Source organism: Cotesia typhae, unplaced genomic scaffold (genome assembly GCF_013202065.1).
Source record: "Cotesia typhae breed Kobodo isofemale line unplaced genomic scaffold, CoteBio_Ctyphae contig_50, whole genome shotgun sequence".
Classification (NCBI taxonomy): Eukaryota; Metazoa; Arthropoda; class Insecta; order Hymenoptera; family Braconidae; genus Cotesia; species Cotesia typhae.
In genome coordinates, this window is record NW_027423758.1 from 1,876,280 (window position 1) to 1,890,869 (window position 14,590).

General features: G+C 23.2%; 3 protein-coding genes across 3 annotated transcripts; all 3 read left to right on the plus strand.

Annotated features, from left to right (window-relative positions):
• Positions 1-811: 811 nt before the first annotated feature.
• Positions 812-4,454, plus strand: LOC141532017 (kelch domain-containing protein 10 homolog). The gene is made up of 4 exons (XM_074250169.1): positions 812-1,001; positions 1,072-1,777; positions 2,544-2,882; positions 2,967-4,454. The coding sequence occupies exons 2-4, from the start codon at positions 1,082-1,084 to the stop codon at positions 3,138-3,140; spliced, it is 1,209 nt and encodes a 402-aa protein (XP_074106270.1). The 5' UTR covers positions 812-1,001; positions 1,072-1,081; the 3' UTR covers positions 3,141-4,454.
• A 145-nt stretch (positions 4,455-4,599) lies between these two features.
• LOC141532020 (kelch domain-containing protein 10 homolog) lies at positions 4,600-8,941 on the plus strand. Its single transcript, XM_074250171.1, has 5 exons — positions 4,600-4,693; positions 5,087-5,143; positions 6,130-6,810; positions 6,872-7,207; positions 8,286-8,941. Exons 3-5 carry the CDS (start codon positions 6,133-6,135, stop codon positions 8,448-8,450), a joined length of 1,179 nt encoding a protein of 392 aa, XP_074106272.1. The 5' UTR covers positions 4,600-4,693; positions 5,087-5,143; positions 6,130-6,132; the 3' UTR covers positions 8,451-8,941.
• Positions 8,942-10,046: 1,105 nt separating this feature from the next.
• Positions 10,047-14,189, plus strand: LOC141532018 (kelch domain-containing protein 10-like). Its single transcript, XM_074250170.1, has 4 exons — positions 10,047-10,154; positions 11,524-12,201; positions 12,328-12,666; positions 13,775-14,189. Exons 1-4 carry the CDS (start codon positions 10,131-10,133, stop codon positions 13,937-13,939), a joined length of 1,206 nt encoding a protein of 401 aa, XP_074106271.1. The 5' UTR covers positions 10,047-10,130; the 3' UTR covers positions 13,940-14,189.
• The last annotated feature ends 401 nt before the right edge of the window (positions 14,190-14,590 follow it).

Genomic DNA, 14,590 nt, shown 5'->3' on the forward strand with positions numbered 1-14,590 from the left:
AAATGATTTGACTCCTATAGGGACGGAGAGAGATGCGTATTGTCAACACCTATGTGCTTTTATAATAAAAAAAAATCATTATTTAAAAATAAATACACTTGAAAACAATAAACTTTCAGTTTTTATTTCCTGACCTTTTAAATTTACTTTATTTCAAGGGATTTTGATTGATTAATCCAATTTTAATTAAAAAAAAAAAAGTGTATTATAAATCTAGAAAACTTTTTTTTCTAAAGAAAGTACAATGTTTATTATATTAAATTTATGATACTAAAATTGACAGACATTTAATAATTTATAGGATTTTTTTTTAATAAAATGTGACAAAAAAATTCCCTATGCAAAAAACATAAAAATCTATGAGTATGAATTTTTAAAAATAAATGTAAAAACTGATTTATTTATTAAAGAAAATTTTATATGGCATTAGATTTCGGTATAATTTAAACTTTTAAATTAGAAACTTATACAATCAATTTTATCCAATTCATTTTTTTAACTAAAAATGTAATTTTTTTAAAATAATTTTTTGGAGCAAATTTATTTATTAAAAATTAAGAAACTATTAATTAACAGCTGACTTCAATGTCATAAAATCTCTGTAGAGTGCAAAAAAATGACATTCGACAAATACTTTATTAAAAAATATTTAAGGTGGGTATAATTAATTTTAATAAAGGCCTAAGATTAATTAGCGAAATAAATTTAAAATTAGCGCGCAAATTATTGGCAATAGTTCAAAAATTAAAAATAAATAAATTTTTTTAGTTATTTCAAGGTTGGTATCGTGTGCTAATATTTTTATTTTTGTCTCGTTACAAGTCTCTAGAAAGAAATAAACATTAATTTAACTTAAAAAAATAAATAGACAATTTAAAATGTATTAGTTCAAAAATAATAAAATAATTAGTATGAAAATGTATAAAGAAAGATAAATATCCCAGTTATTTTATTTATTTTTAAAAATCAGTGAACATAACCTTATAAATAAAAAATTAAAAGTATAAAAATTTTATAAAAAAGATTAACTTATCACAAAATATATAAATAATTAATTTTTAATAATTGCAGATAAATAAAGATGTCTAAAATAAATAAATCGACGTATAAATTCAAGCCGTTCGTGTTTTCACAAAACGAACCAGCATCAAAAGAAAAACCACGAGCGAGGAGTGGACATCGAATTGTTTGTGATGATAAATATTTGTATTCTTACGGAGGTTATAACCCGTGCATACGCGACGACGATCCAGAATTATCCAACGACGAGATATGGCGAGAGAGCAAGCCGCTGTTCAAAGAGTTATGGCGATTCAACTTGACTACACGTAGGTGGAAGTTACTGCCAGGCCGCAAGAGTCTACCCAAAGAACTGGCATCAACAGCTGTCATACTTAGATCTAATAAATTAATTATTTACGGTGGAACTGCTGAGCCTTTTGGTGAAAGCTGCAATAATCGGTTGTATGTATGTGATTTAAATGACGGTAGCATAATTGAACCTCATGTCACGGGGACATTGCCAGATCCACAGTATGGACAAGCTCTGATTTGTCACAACTCGTATTTATACACCATCGGCGGTACCACTGGTTATGATTACACCTGTGATATTCATAGAATTGATCTGAGAACAGGTTTATGGGAAAGTGTTTATATTTGTACGGGTAGAGATCCTGTTGAGCCTGGTGGACGGTATCGTCATGAGCTAGCTTATGATGGAAAATTAATTTATGTTCTTGGCGGTGGTACATCTTCTGAATGCTTTGGATTTACGGTGTGTTTATTATTCTGTCCATTGATTTTATGAAATTACATTATTTCATAAAAATTAGCAGTTTCTAGAGAATTTTTTAATTTTATTTAACAAAAAAATTAGTTCCAAAAATGATTTTTAATTTTTGAATGTCAATTTTTTTTGCCATAATTTATTTGTTAAAAAAATTATTAAATAGCTCCTAAATTTATTTTTATTTTTATGAATATAAAATATGACACTGAAGTTAGTAGACGTCTAAAAAATTTTTGATTTTTTTTTTTTTTTTTTAATTAAATTACATTTAAAAAGATATTTATAAAAAATTGCACTTATAGTTTTTCAAGTTTCTTACATATGAAATTTTTTTTTTTTATTGTTTAATTGAAATTTTTTGAATAAAAAATTTCTAAAAATTTTGAAATATCTAAAGTTAATGAAAATTAAGTTAGCCGACATCTAAAAATTTTAAGAATTTTTATTTGTAAAAAACTTGAAAAATTATAAGTGCAATTTTTTTAAAATATTTTTTTGTTCTAATTTAATAAATTAAAAAAAATTAAAAAATTAAAAACGTCGGCTAACTTTATTATTATCTAAAGTTAGCCGACGTTTCTGACTTTTTTAATTTTTTTCATTTATCAAATGGAGTAAAAAAAATTTTTTTTTTAAATTGCACCTAAAGTTTTAAAAATTTTTTAATTTTTTAAAATAAATTTTAAATTATAAACAAATAATTGTAGGAACTAGAATTTATTATTAATCAAATATATTTATTTTATAACAGGAAATTCCTGCATTTGATTTAGAAAAAAATTGTTGGCTAAGACTACAAACTTATGGCGATTTAAATAACAATCCATGGATTCCACATGCTCGACGTTGCCATGGCTGTGTCCAATATGTCGATCAAATAACTGGTGACATAAATGTTGTTATCTCCGGAGGTTATACAGGCCCTCAAGTGTTCAATGATGTCTGGAGACTTAATTTAAGACGATTACAATGGACTTGTCTGAAGAGATTTGGGACTGAATTACCGCGACCGGTTTACTTCCATTCGGCAGCTCTTACTCCTGCGGGACAAATGTATATTTTTGGAGGAATTGTACAAAATGGATCACGGGTACTTTATTTTACTTTTAAATTATTCATTTCATTTATTGAGTTTTATTATTAATTGTTAATTTTTTATTTATAATTATTTCAGGGGTTGAGAACTCAGCATGTGAGATCAGTGTGGCTGGTTGTTCCAAAACTCACAGAAATATGCTGGGAAGCAGTTAATTATTATTTCAAAAATTTGAGAACTAAATCCAAAGATGAACTGACGAATCTCGGGATCCCCTTGAAATTCATACAACGCTTAGATATTATTGATTAGCCATAATTTTTTTTTTTTTTAATTTTTAAAATAATTTTACTTGATAAATTCAGTATTTAATGCTGAGTTATTGCTTGTCAAGATGTGATCTTCTAAATTATTGACTTATTTTTCATGCATCGATAACAGCAATAGTTACAAAAAATTATTACGTCACACCGCATTAAAAATTTACATATTTTTTTTTTTTTTTTTTTTTTTTTTTTTATAGATATAATTTAATTTCTTTAAGGCGGTCTTCTAGTATAGAGGCCCGAATTTCGAGCGTTTTTTAGCAGTCGATAAAAAAAAGTATTTGATATTTTTACTGTTCATTTTTTTATCATTTGTTTATTTAAAATTAATTTAAAAAAAAAAAAATTTTTTTTATCGAGTTATACGTCCTTGAAGTAGAGGGAAAAATAAAACAATGATGGATTCTTAATTTGTACAAATGTCGCTATCTCATGAACTAACAAAAAATGAAAATTTGAAATTTTTAATCATTTTAAAAAATTCGTCAAAGTTAAAAAATTAGTGAAAAAAATTGACCTTTTTTTTTAGTAGCCGCATTTTATGAAAAAAAATTTTTTTCTCGTTTTGGTTGGTTCATGAGATAATGACATTTATACTAATCAAGAATCAATCATGATTTTATTTTTCAGATAACCACAAAGGCAAAAATCATGGCGTTGAGGACACGACTTTTTTTTCCTCCTTTTACTTCAAGGACGCATAACTCGATAAAAAAAATTTTTTTTTTTTAATTAATTTTGTGTACTCTCTGAATATAAATAAACAAAATGAAAATTAACTTAGCAGATAGTTGATAATTTTAAGAATTTTTGTAACAAATAAATGATGTCAAAAAAAAATTGACATTTAGAAATTTAAAAAATCTACAATTTTAAAAATTATTTTTTGGAGGAAATTTATTTGTTAAAAAAAATTAAAAAACTGTCAAGTGACAGCTAACTTTAATGTCATATAAAAAAAATGGTAAAAAAATATCAAATGCTTTTTTTTTATTTCCCGCCAAAAAACGCTCGAAATTCGGGCCTCTAGACTAGAAGATCCACCTTAACACTAATGAATTTCCTGCTACATTCAGGATGAGTCATTGAAAGTCTAAAAAAAATTTTATTTAATTCGGCAAGTAAATTGTAAAAAATATTTTTTTTGTCGTTAATGAATTTTTGTAAAATCTACCAAAAAATCAGTTTACGCTTTTTGTGAAAATTTTTTTTTAAATAACTCTTTTTTATAAAATAAAAAAAGGTCTGTAAATAATATTTTATTTTCACAAGTAAATAATTGTAAAATTTAATCATTGTATCATTTTGAATCATCACATTTTAATTAATTAATTAAATATTTAAAATGTTATTATATGTAATTCAATAATTATGTCATGTAAATATATTAATAAAAAATATTGTCCATAAAATATGTCTTGTAAAAAATGTCAGTTCCTTCGAGACTCTACGCGCAAACGTCAATAAGCTGACATTATTTTTTATATATAGCAAACTGAAATGACAAAGCCTCAACAATAAACATATATACTATATATCGTAATAATATTATATTAAAATAATTATTTACTTTTATAACCTTAATAATAATTTTAATTAAATTTTTTCATGAAATAAAATTAAATTAAAATATAAATTTTGATACAATTTTATAAATTCGTAAATTTTTAAACTTTAAGTTAAAAAATTGTGTAAAACTAAAAAAAAAATTACGTTAAAATTAAAATCTGCCAATTTTTTGGATTTTTATCATAACTGAGTTGTGAAAAAGTTTTAATAAAAAAATTCCACATCTAAAAATTTTAAAAATTGCAAACTTTTAGAAAAATTAAAAAAAAAAGTATCAGATCCCTGCTGCTGTCATAAAAAAATTGTGTGGTTGATAAATTATAGAAAATATAATTGTAAATAATTTTTATATCTATTTTGCAGATCAGCAGGGAGAAGAATAATTAAAAAAAAACGATTATAGTTATAACAAAATAACAGGTAAAGTTTTCAATGTTTATAATCACAAAGATAATAAATAAAAATGTTCTAAATTACATTAATTTTAGCTGTCACTTCACAATTGTGTTAATTTTTTTTAACAAATAAATTATAGCAACAAAAATTATCAAAAAATTTGACTTGTAGAAATTTTAATAAATTAAAACTGCAATTTTTTAGAACAAATTTTTTTGTTAAAAAAATTAAAAAATTAATTCAAGTGAGAGCTTACTTCAATGTCATAACCAAAAAAAGCTTCTAAAAATTTTCACTTGTAATTTTTAATAGTTTTGCACATGTAAAACTTTTTAATTAATTTTTTTAAATAATAATTTAACTGTTATAAAATTCTAAAAAAAATTTTAAAGGCTGTCAATTTCATGACATTAAATTTAGTTGTCATTTTACAATTTTAAAAATTTTTTTTAACAAATAAATTATAGCAAAAAAAAAATTAAAGTTAGTTAACTTTAATGTCACATGTTCTAATTATGACATTATTTTAATTAATTATTTTTTTAACAAATAAATTATAGCAAAAAATTTGACTTGTAGAAATTTTAATAAATTAAAAATGCAATTTTTTTGAAATAATTTTTTAGAACAAATTTTTTTGTTAAAAAAAATTAAAAAATTGTCAAGTGAAAGCTAACTTTAATGTCATAAAAAAAAAAAGCTTTTAAAAATTTTCACTTGCAATTTTTATTAATTTCTACAAGTGGAAGTTTTTAATTAATTTTTTAAAATAATAATTTAATTACTATAAAATTCTAAAAAAAATTTTAATGCCTGTCAACTTGATGACATTAAATTTAGCTGTCATTTTACAATTTAAAAAATTTTTTTTAACAAATAAATTATAGCAAAAAAAAAAATTAAAGTTAGCTAACTTTAATATCATATATTCTAATTATTTTAATTTTATTTTGTTTTTAAAGAAACGAAAATTATAAGACATTATTTTAATCAATTAATTTTTTTTACAGGAGATGTACAAATTTAAACCCTTTGTATTTGATCAATATGACATAAAAAGATCAGAAATATTAAGAAGCAAATCGGACACTAAAATAAATTGCGATGACAAGTATTTATACAGTTATTCAACATACAGCGTTGAGACACCCGAGGGTCTTGAAGATATTGCCGTGGAGGCATGGAAGTTCCATTTACTAACGCACCGGTGGTCTCCGCTGCAAAATGTAGAAACTCAATTAGTAGACAATTCTTTCGAAGCTGGATCTATTTTCGACGATGGTAAGCTGATCTTGCTCTTGAGAGCAGAAATTTGGCCGCAGTTTTTTTATTTGCTGCACTGGGATTTGAGAATAAATGAACTCAATATCCGTAAGATAAACAGACCGCTTCCAAAGATGGGCTTCGACCCGAAATTTGTGTGCCACAGTTTTCATTTCTACGCCATCGGGAGTCAGAGTAAAGTATTGATCCAGCGGACTGATGATGGGCCTCATAAATATTTAAATATCTACGATGTCTTAAAAATGGATTTGATAACTAAAAAATGGGAGTTTGTTTATTTGTGTCCTGATAGCGATCCCTTTGATTGGGACAAAGACAATCACTACGGCGACATATTTGCGTTTGATGGAAAAAAAATTTATGTGCTTGACAGCGATGAATCCTCAGATGAATCTTTGATATCTCATGTAAGCTTACATCATTTTATTTTAAACTCAGAAAATTTTTAAGACTGTTTTTTATGTTTAGAGAATTTTTGCATTTGACTTGGATTTGAAGCAGTGGGATGAGCTGCAAGTTAAAGGAGACTTGGAAAATGATCCAAGAATTCCTAGAATGCATGGTGGTTTTAGTATCACCCAGTACAGAGACGACAAAGGTGATGTCAATGTTATTCTAACTGGCGGTGAAATTGATGAATACTCTTGCAATGAAATGTGGAGACTTAATTTTACGAAATTGCAGTGGACTTGTCTTAGCAAGTTTGAAGCACTGCCTTATCGGATAAGAAATCACGTCGCAGCTGTCACTCCTTTTGGAAAAATGTACTTGTTTGATGGTTTAGTTGAAGACGAAGTAGGAGAGGTAATCATTTTTTACTACAGTGCAATTGAGAGACACCTGATAATTTTTAGAATTTTTTAAATAAACAAATCATAGCAAGATAAATTTATTTAAGAAATTCCATCTATGAAAGTTCAAAAAAATTATAGGTAATTATTTACAAGTCGGGTCAATCCCTTTTTGGGCCATAACTAAGTGAAAAATTAATATTTTCAAATTTTTTTTATTCTGCTTGAAAAAAATAAAAATTTTAATAGCTTTTTTGCATTCAAAAGTTAAAAAAATTTTGGCTCTTATGTTTTTGGATAAAATTTATATTTTATATTTTTGATAGATTTAAAAAAAAAATATATATATCAATAAAATCAAATGAAAATTTCGTTCAAGAAAATTTAAATTATAACGGTTGGTCCTACTTATAAATATTTACCAAATTATACATGTAATTTTTTAAAAATTATTTTCTAGACCTAGTTTATTTTCAAGGAAAATCAAAAATTGTCAAGTGTCTGCTAATTTCAGTGTCATGTTTTTGTATATTTTAAAAAAATTATTTTTTTTTAAATATATAGCAAACACGATCAAACTCATAAATTTATTTTAGTAATTGTTTATTTTTACGGTCACTTACTTTTTTTTGGCATAAAAAATGGAAAGCTTAATGATTTGAAATTTTTTCCAAATTATTTCATTTCAAAGCGAATTTATGATTGTGATTATAAAAATTTGTTAAATTTAATTTTTCAATTAGTTTTAGAGCTTTTCAAGTTTTAAATCTAACAATTTTTAGTAATTTTGTTTTTTCATATTACACATATAGAAACCAACAATTAAAAAAAAAATTCTTATTGAAAAATTGACATTTAAACAAATTTTAAAAAAATTCTTTTTTTTTAATAAACTAAAAAAAAATATATGTGATTGTTGAAAAAGAATTCTAAATATTTTTAGTGTTAAAAAAAAAAAAAAAAAAAAAAACAATATTTTTGAATTTGATAAGATGTGATTTATTTAAATACTAAAAATCTAATTCTTTCCAATAGGAATATTTAACATTGATAATTTATTTCAGAACTAATAGTGAAATTTTATTTTTCAGGTAGAAAATACCTCAATATTTTCTGCATGGGTCTCAATTCCAAAACTCGAAGAAATAGCTTGGGAAGCAGTACTATTTTATTTCAAAGAAATAAAAGAACGGCCAAAAACTGAATTGATAATTCGCGGGTACCCGGAGAAATTTGTCGAACGTCTTACGAATTAAAAATTTTCCAACTTATATTTTTTACAAAACTATATCAGTATTATATTTATTTATTTATTTTTTATAATCTATACTTTATGGTGCCAAGAATAGTGACCTAGATACAAAATAATCGTGATAAAATAATTGATAATTAATTATAATAATATTTACGAGTTTTTATAAAAATTTATCCGAGTCCATTTACTTTAATGATCAAAATTATTTATTTTGATATCACCTCATTTAAATTTTCCCGAAAATTTTGTTTATAAAGTAAAAAGTTATTTTTCAATAAAAAAAAAAATATTTTATTCAAAATGTTAATTTTTTTTTCACGATTATTTTTATCTATGGATCACATGCCAGAACCAAGACACTTTGTGCAATTTATGATACATATATTTATACTGTAGTGATATACTTTTTTTAATAAATTTTAGCAAATGTAATGTGAAATACTGAATTTTCCTCGCCAAAGATATTGTGATTACAACGAATGTATTTTGAAATTGATGGCTTATATAATAAAAAATTGAAAATAAAATTTTTCTCGAGATTCGTAAATTTTTTTAACATCTATTAAAATTTAATGGTTCATATTTTTATTTATAAAAATTTGGAAATTATTTACAAAAAAATTTTATTTTATTAAATTAATTTTTTTGAAAATTTGTAAAATTTGTATGAAAATCAATTTAGCAGATAATAATTCATTTAAAAAATTTTTTTAACACATAAATTATGGCAAAAAAAAAAATAAGACCAAAAAATTGATATCTAAAAAATTAAAAAAGTAAAAAATGCAATTTTTCGGAGCAAATTTATTTAATAAAAAAAACAAAATAATTATAATAGTGACAGCTAACTTTAATGTCATAAAATTTGTTAAAATTGTGATAATCAACTTTTTTTTTTAATTGTTTATTTTTTAATGTATTTTTAAAAAAAAATATATCAAAATTTCCAAAAAAAGTTTTCTTTAAAAAAAAAAAATTAGTTCTAAAAAACTATTTTTAAAAAGTTTTTTTTTTTTTTTTTTTTTTTTTTTTTTTTTAATTAAAACTTTTACAAGTCTATTTTTTTAATAATTATTTTTTTTGCTATAATTTATTTATTGAAGAAAATTAAAAAAATTTTCAAGTGACAGCTAAATTTAAAATCATAACATTTTTTAATAAGATAATTTTACTTCAATTATTTTTATCTTGAAATAAAAAAATTTATAAAAATACTTTTTTTTTAGTTAAAAGTTATAAATTAAAAAAAAATATATTTTTCTATAACTAATTATTTAATAAATTATTAACAGTCTAATATTTAAATTAAATGACATTAAAGTTAGCAGTCACTTGATAATTTTTAAATTTTATTTAACAAACAAATCTTTTCTGAAAAACAATTTTTAAAAAATTGCATTTATAATTTTTTAAAATTTCTAAATGTTAATTTTTTTTCTCATTTATTTTTGCCATAATTTATTTGTTAAAAAATTCTAAAAATTAACAAATATCTTCTAAATTAATTCTCATTTACATTATTGATTTTTCAAAAATAAATATATCACCTGATTTATTTTAAAACTCAAACAAAGTAATATAAGAGACGTTTCACAGCGTAAATTTAAATTTTATTGATTTTTATTGGCTGTTACAAAAATGATTTCCTTTGTTGTTATTCTGAAAAGAATAAGCAGTAGACATGTCGTTTGACGCACATACACCGGTAAGTTGATAATTAACAAACTAAATAAATATTAAATAAAATTTTATAATTTCAATGCAACTATTACGTATCTGGGTTAATCTTCAATAGATAAAACTCTAAGAAAATAAGTAAATAAGTTGTTTTCTGGTATATGTATTATAACCTCAACATTAGCAAAATTTTGTTTGAACAAATAAACTAATTAAGAAAGAGATTTTATTGTTGTTTTAGAGAAATTATTGTCAAAAATATTTTCTGATTTATAAAATTGAAATTATTTCAAGTTCAGAATTTAATGATATTGAAATCAGCCAACATCTGACAATTTCAATGGTTTTTGTTAAAAATTAATTATAAAAAAAATTTTATTAATTTTTAGATTTGGAATTTTTATATTAAATTTTTTTTTTAATAATTTAGAGGTTATAAAAATCCAAAAAATTGATAAATCTCTTTAAATTTCGGTATAAAAAAATAATGACATTAAATTTAGACAATTTCAATTATTTTTATTAAAAATTAATTATAAAAAAAAATTTTTTTAAATTCTTAGATGTGGAATTTTTTTATAATAATTTAGAGGTTATAAAAATCTAAAAAATTGATAAATGTCTTTAAATTCTGGTATAAAAAAATCACGACATTAAATTTAGCTGTCACTTGACAATTTTTTAATTTTCTTTAATAAATAAATTATGATTAAAAAATGGACTTGCAGGAATTTTAATAAATTAAAAATGCAATTTTTTTAAAATAATTTTTTTTTTAAAGACAATTAAAAAATTAATTTCTTCCAAAAAATTATTTTAAAAAAATTGCATTTGCAGTTTTTAAAAATTTCTCAATGTCAATTTTTTTTTATAAATTTTTTTTGCCATAATTTTATTTGTCACAAAAATTCTTAAAATTAAGAACTATCTGCTAAATTAATTTTCATTTAAATTAAATTTCATAAAAATTCATATGTACTGTAAGCATATGAATTATTTAATTTATTAATTACTAATATAAATGATACTGAAATTGAGAGATCTGATAATTTTTAGTATTTTTTTAACAAAAAAATTATAGCAAGAAAATTTTATTTAAAAATTTAATTTTTAGAAGCTTTGAAAAATTATAAATAAGATTTTTATAAATAATTTTTGAAAATTAATTTAGCAGATATTTAATCATTTTTCTAAAAAATAAATTACTGCATTACAAAAATGAAAAAAAAAAAGGACATTTAGAAATTTTAGTAAATTAAAAATGCAATTTTTTAAAAATAATTTTTCATTAAAAATTTAACATATAATTTTCTATGCCTGGTTTATTTTTAAAGAAAAATTAAAAAATTTTCAAGTGTTTGCTAACTTCAGCCTCATTAATATAATATTTTTTGCAGGCCATGTACTCATTCAAGCCGTTTGTATTTGATCAACACAAAGTAACGAGAAGAGAATTATTAAGGAAAAAAACAGATCCTAAAGTATGTTGCGACGATAAGTATCTCTATAGTTATGCAACGTACAATGTTGATCCAGATGATAAAGGTCTCGGTGACTGGTACGTCGAACTATGGAAATTTAATTTGCTAACTCACAAATGGAAGCAAATAAGGGACTCGCGAAGCCAGCTTCTAGATAACTCATTTGAAATCGGAACGGTATTTGAGGACGGCAAAATATTGATATGTTGTGAAGTTGATACACCTCCAACATATTTTTATTTATTGCACTGGGATTTAAAAATAAATGAGCTTGAAATAGAACGAATAAATCGTTCATTGCCGGCGATGGATCATGATCAAAAATTTGTTAACGATGATACGTATTTATACGGACTGGGTAGCAGAGGCATCGTTAAAAATAAGAAGAAAAAAGGGAAGCCTGTTTATTTAGACAGCTTTAATGTCCATAGGATGAAAATAAAAAGCGGAAAATGGAAGAATCTTTACTTGTGCCCTGACAGCGATCCGAATGATTGGGACTCTGATGAATTCGGTCACATATTTGCTTTCGATGGAAAGATTATTTATGTGCTTGATAATGACGAGTCGTCACGAGAGCCGCTGAAACCAACTGTACGTTGTTATTATTATTATTATTATTATTATTATTATTATTATTATTATTATTATTTTTGTTTAAATTCAATTATGATTGTTGTGAATTAAAAATAAATTATGGCTGCTTTGAATTATTTTTAGAGAATTCTGTCATTCGACTTGGAAACCAAGCAGTGGGACGAAATGGAGGTTCAAAGAGACTTGGAAAGTAAGCCAGGCATCCCTTTCGACCGGGGCGATTATAGTATCATTCAGTACAAAGATGAAAAAGGTGACATGAATGTTATCTTAGCTGGCGGTGAGACTGATAAATTTCTATGCAACGATATATGGAGGCTTAATCTAAAAACATTACAATGGACTTGTGTAAGCAAATTCGCTGGAGTGCTACCGTATCGTATGAGAAATCATGTCGCGGCTATCACACCTGCTGGGAAAATGTATTTAGTTGATGGTTGGGTGGTTGAAAAAAGAGGCGAGGTAATTTATTATTTTTTATGATAAAATTCAGGATATAAAGACCAAAACACAGTCATATGTTTTTACTTCTTATTCAATAACAAACTTTTTGAGCGAAAATTAGCGGTAATAATACAGATACAATAGGACTTTGGATTTTCATTATATTTAATGTATTTTTTTGTGTATATATTTTAATTGATGAATTTTTTATGTGTATTTAATGGTCTATGACCTTTTTTTTATAGTAAAAATAATACATTAAGCATTGTTTAATGAAAAATAAAAACATACGATTGTTTTGATCTTTAAATTCTAAATTTTATCATTCAAGAAAATTAAACCTGATATTAGTTATGGATTTTTATTAATCTTTAGTCATTACAATTATCAAGAAGGTCAAATTGTCGATTGACTATTAAATGATAATGAAAACTTTTAATCTGAAAATTAAAAATTATTTAGACTTTGTTTTTTTTTTTATGATAGCAATATTTAATAATTTAATAAGGTTGCAAAAAATTAAAAATCAAGTAAATATTTTGCAAAATATTAAATTTTGTGTTACGTCCAAATTAGAAAAAAACGGATTAAATTTATTTTGATCCTGGTATGTTTCAACAAATAGACCCGGAACTTAAAAAATAATAATTTTACTTGTTATTTCTTGAATATTTAGTTTTCTTTAAAATATTGGTTGATTTGTTCATTTAAATTTCACTTAACTTATTTTCTAAGATAGGTTTTAAAACTATTCTATTATTTCATTTCTTTTATCTTTTTTTTTACAAATGGCCCCCTATTGGAAGGGGTTAGACTGCATTGTCATTAAAATTACATTACAGGGATTACTTTTGTATCTAATAGTCTCATTATCTTCTTTACAAAATTTGAAGGACACTTACTATATTAAATTTAAGTAACCCGAAGGCTGCTTTTGGGTTATTGTTATGAACGTCCGGCTTGAGAAAAAGGGAAAAACCCAAGATAAAGAAAAATGAAATAACAAAAGAGTATTTTGAAGAAAAATAATAAAGAAAAATAAATTATTACAAAAAAAAAAAAAAAAAAAAAATAAAATAATAAAAAAAAAATAAAATAAGAAAATTAATATTTAATTCTGTTCTAGGTTGAAAATTCAACAATATTCTCCACCTGGGTAACAATTCCAAAGTTAACAGAAATAGCTTGGGAAGCTGTATTATTCTACAACAAAGATTTGAAAGAAAAGTCCCAGACAGAATTAGTTGATCTGGGTTTACCATCAAAATTAATCGATCGACTTGTTGATTAACCACACATCATCAATGTGATACGGAAAATTAACACATGCTCGACATATCTTCAAATATTGCTAACAATTACAATAAGAATAATATTTATCTCATCTTCTTAAGCGTCATTTCCTCGACAATAAATAATCATTACAATTACAATCTTTTACCAATAACATATCAATTAACAAGTGATATTTAAATTTATACCATTTGCTTATTTATTATTAATAATTAAAAATAATAATAATTTATTATTTATAACCATAATTTTCTTTAAACAATAATTTTTTTATCCAAATAAATTTTCAATTGTACTTATTACCTCGGGAATAAATGAAAATAAATTTAGCATTTATAATGATAATAATTTTTAGAATTTTTTCTAACAAATAAATGATGGCAAAAAAAATAGGAAAAAAAAATTGACATTTAGAAATTTAAAAAAATTAAAAATTTAACTTTTTATAACACTGAAGTTGATTAGATATTAAAAATAATGTTTTTGGAATTTTGTAGCAATTTGAAAAATTTTAAAAGCATTTTTTTTAATGAAAGTGAAGTTAGCCGACATTTCAAAATTTTTAGAAATTTTTTTTTGAAAAAATTTCACTTAAAAAATAAAAAAAAAAATTGTTACATGTAAAAAACATGAAAATTAAGTTAGCTGA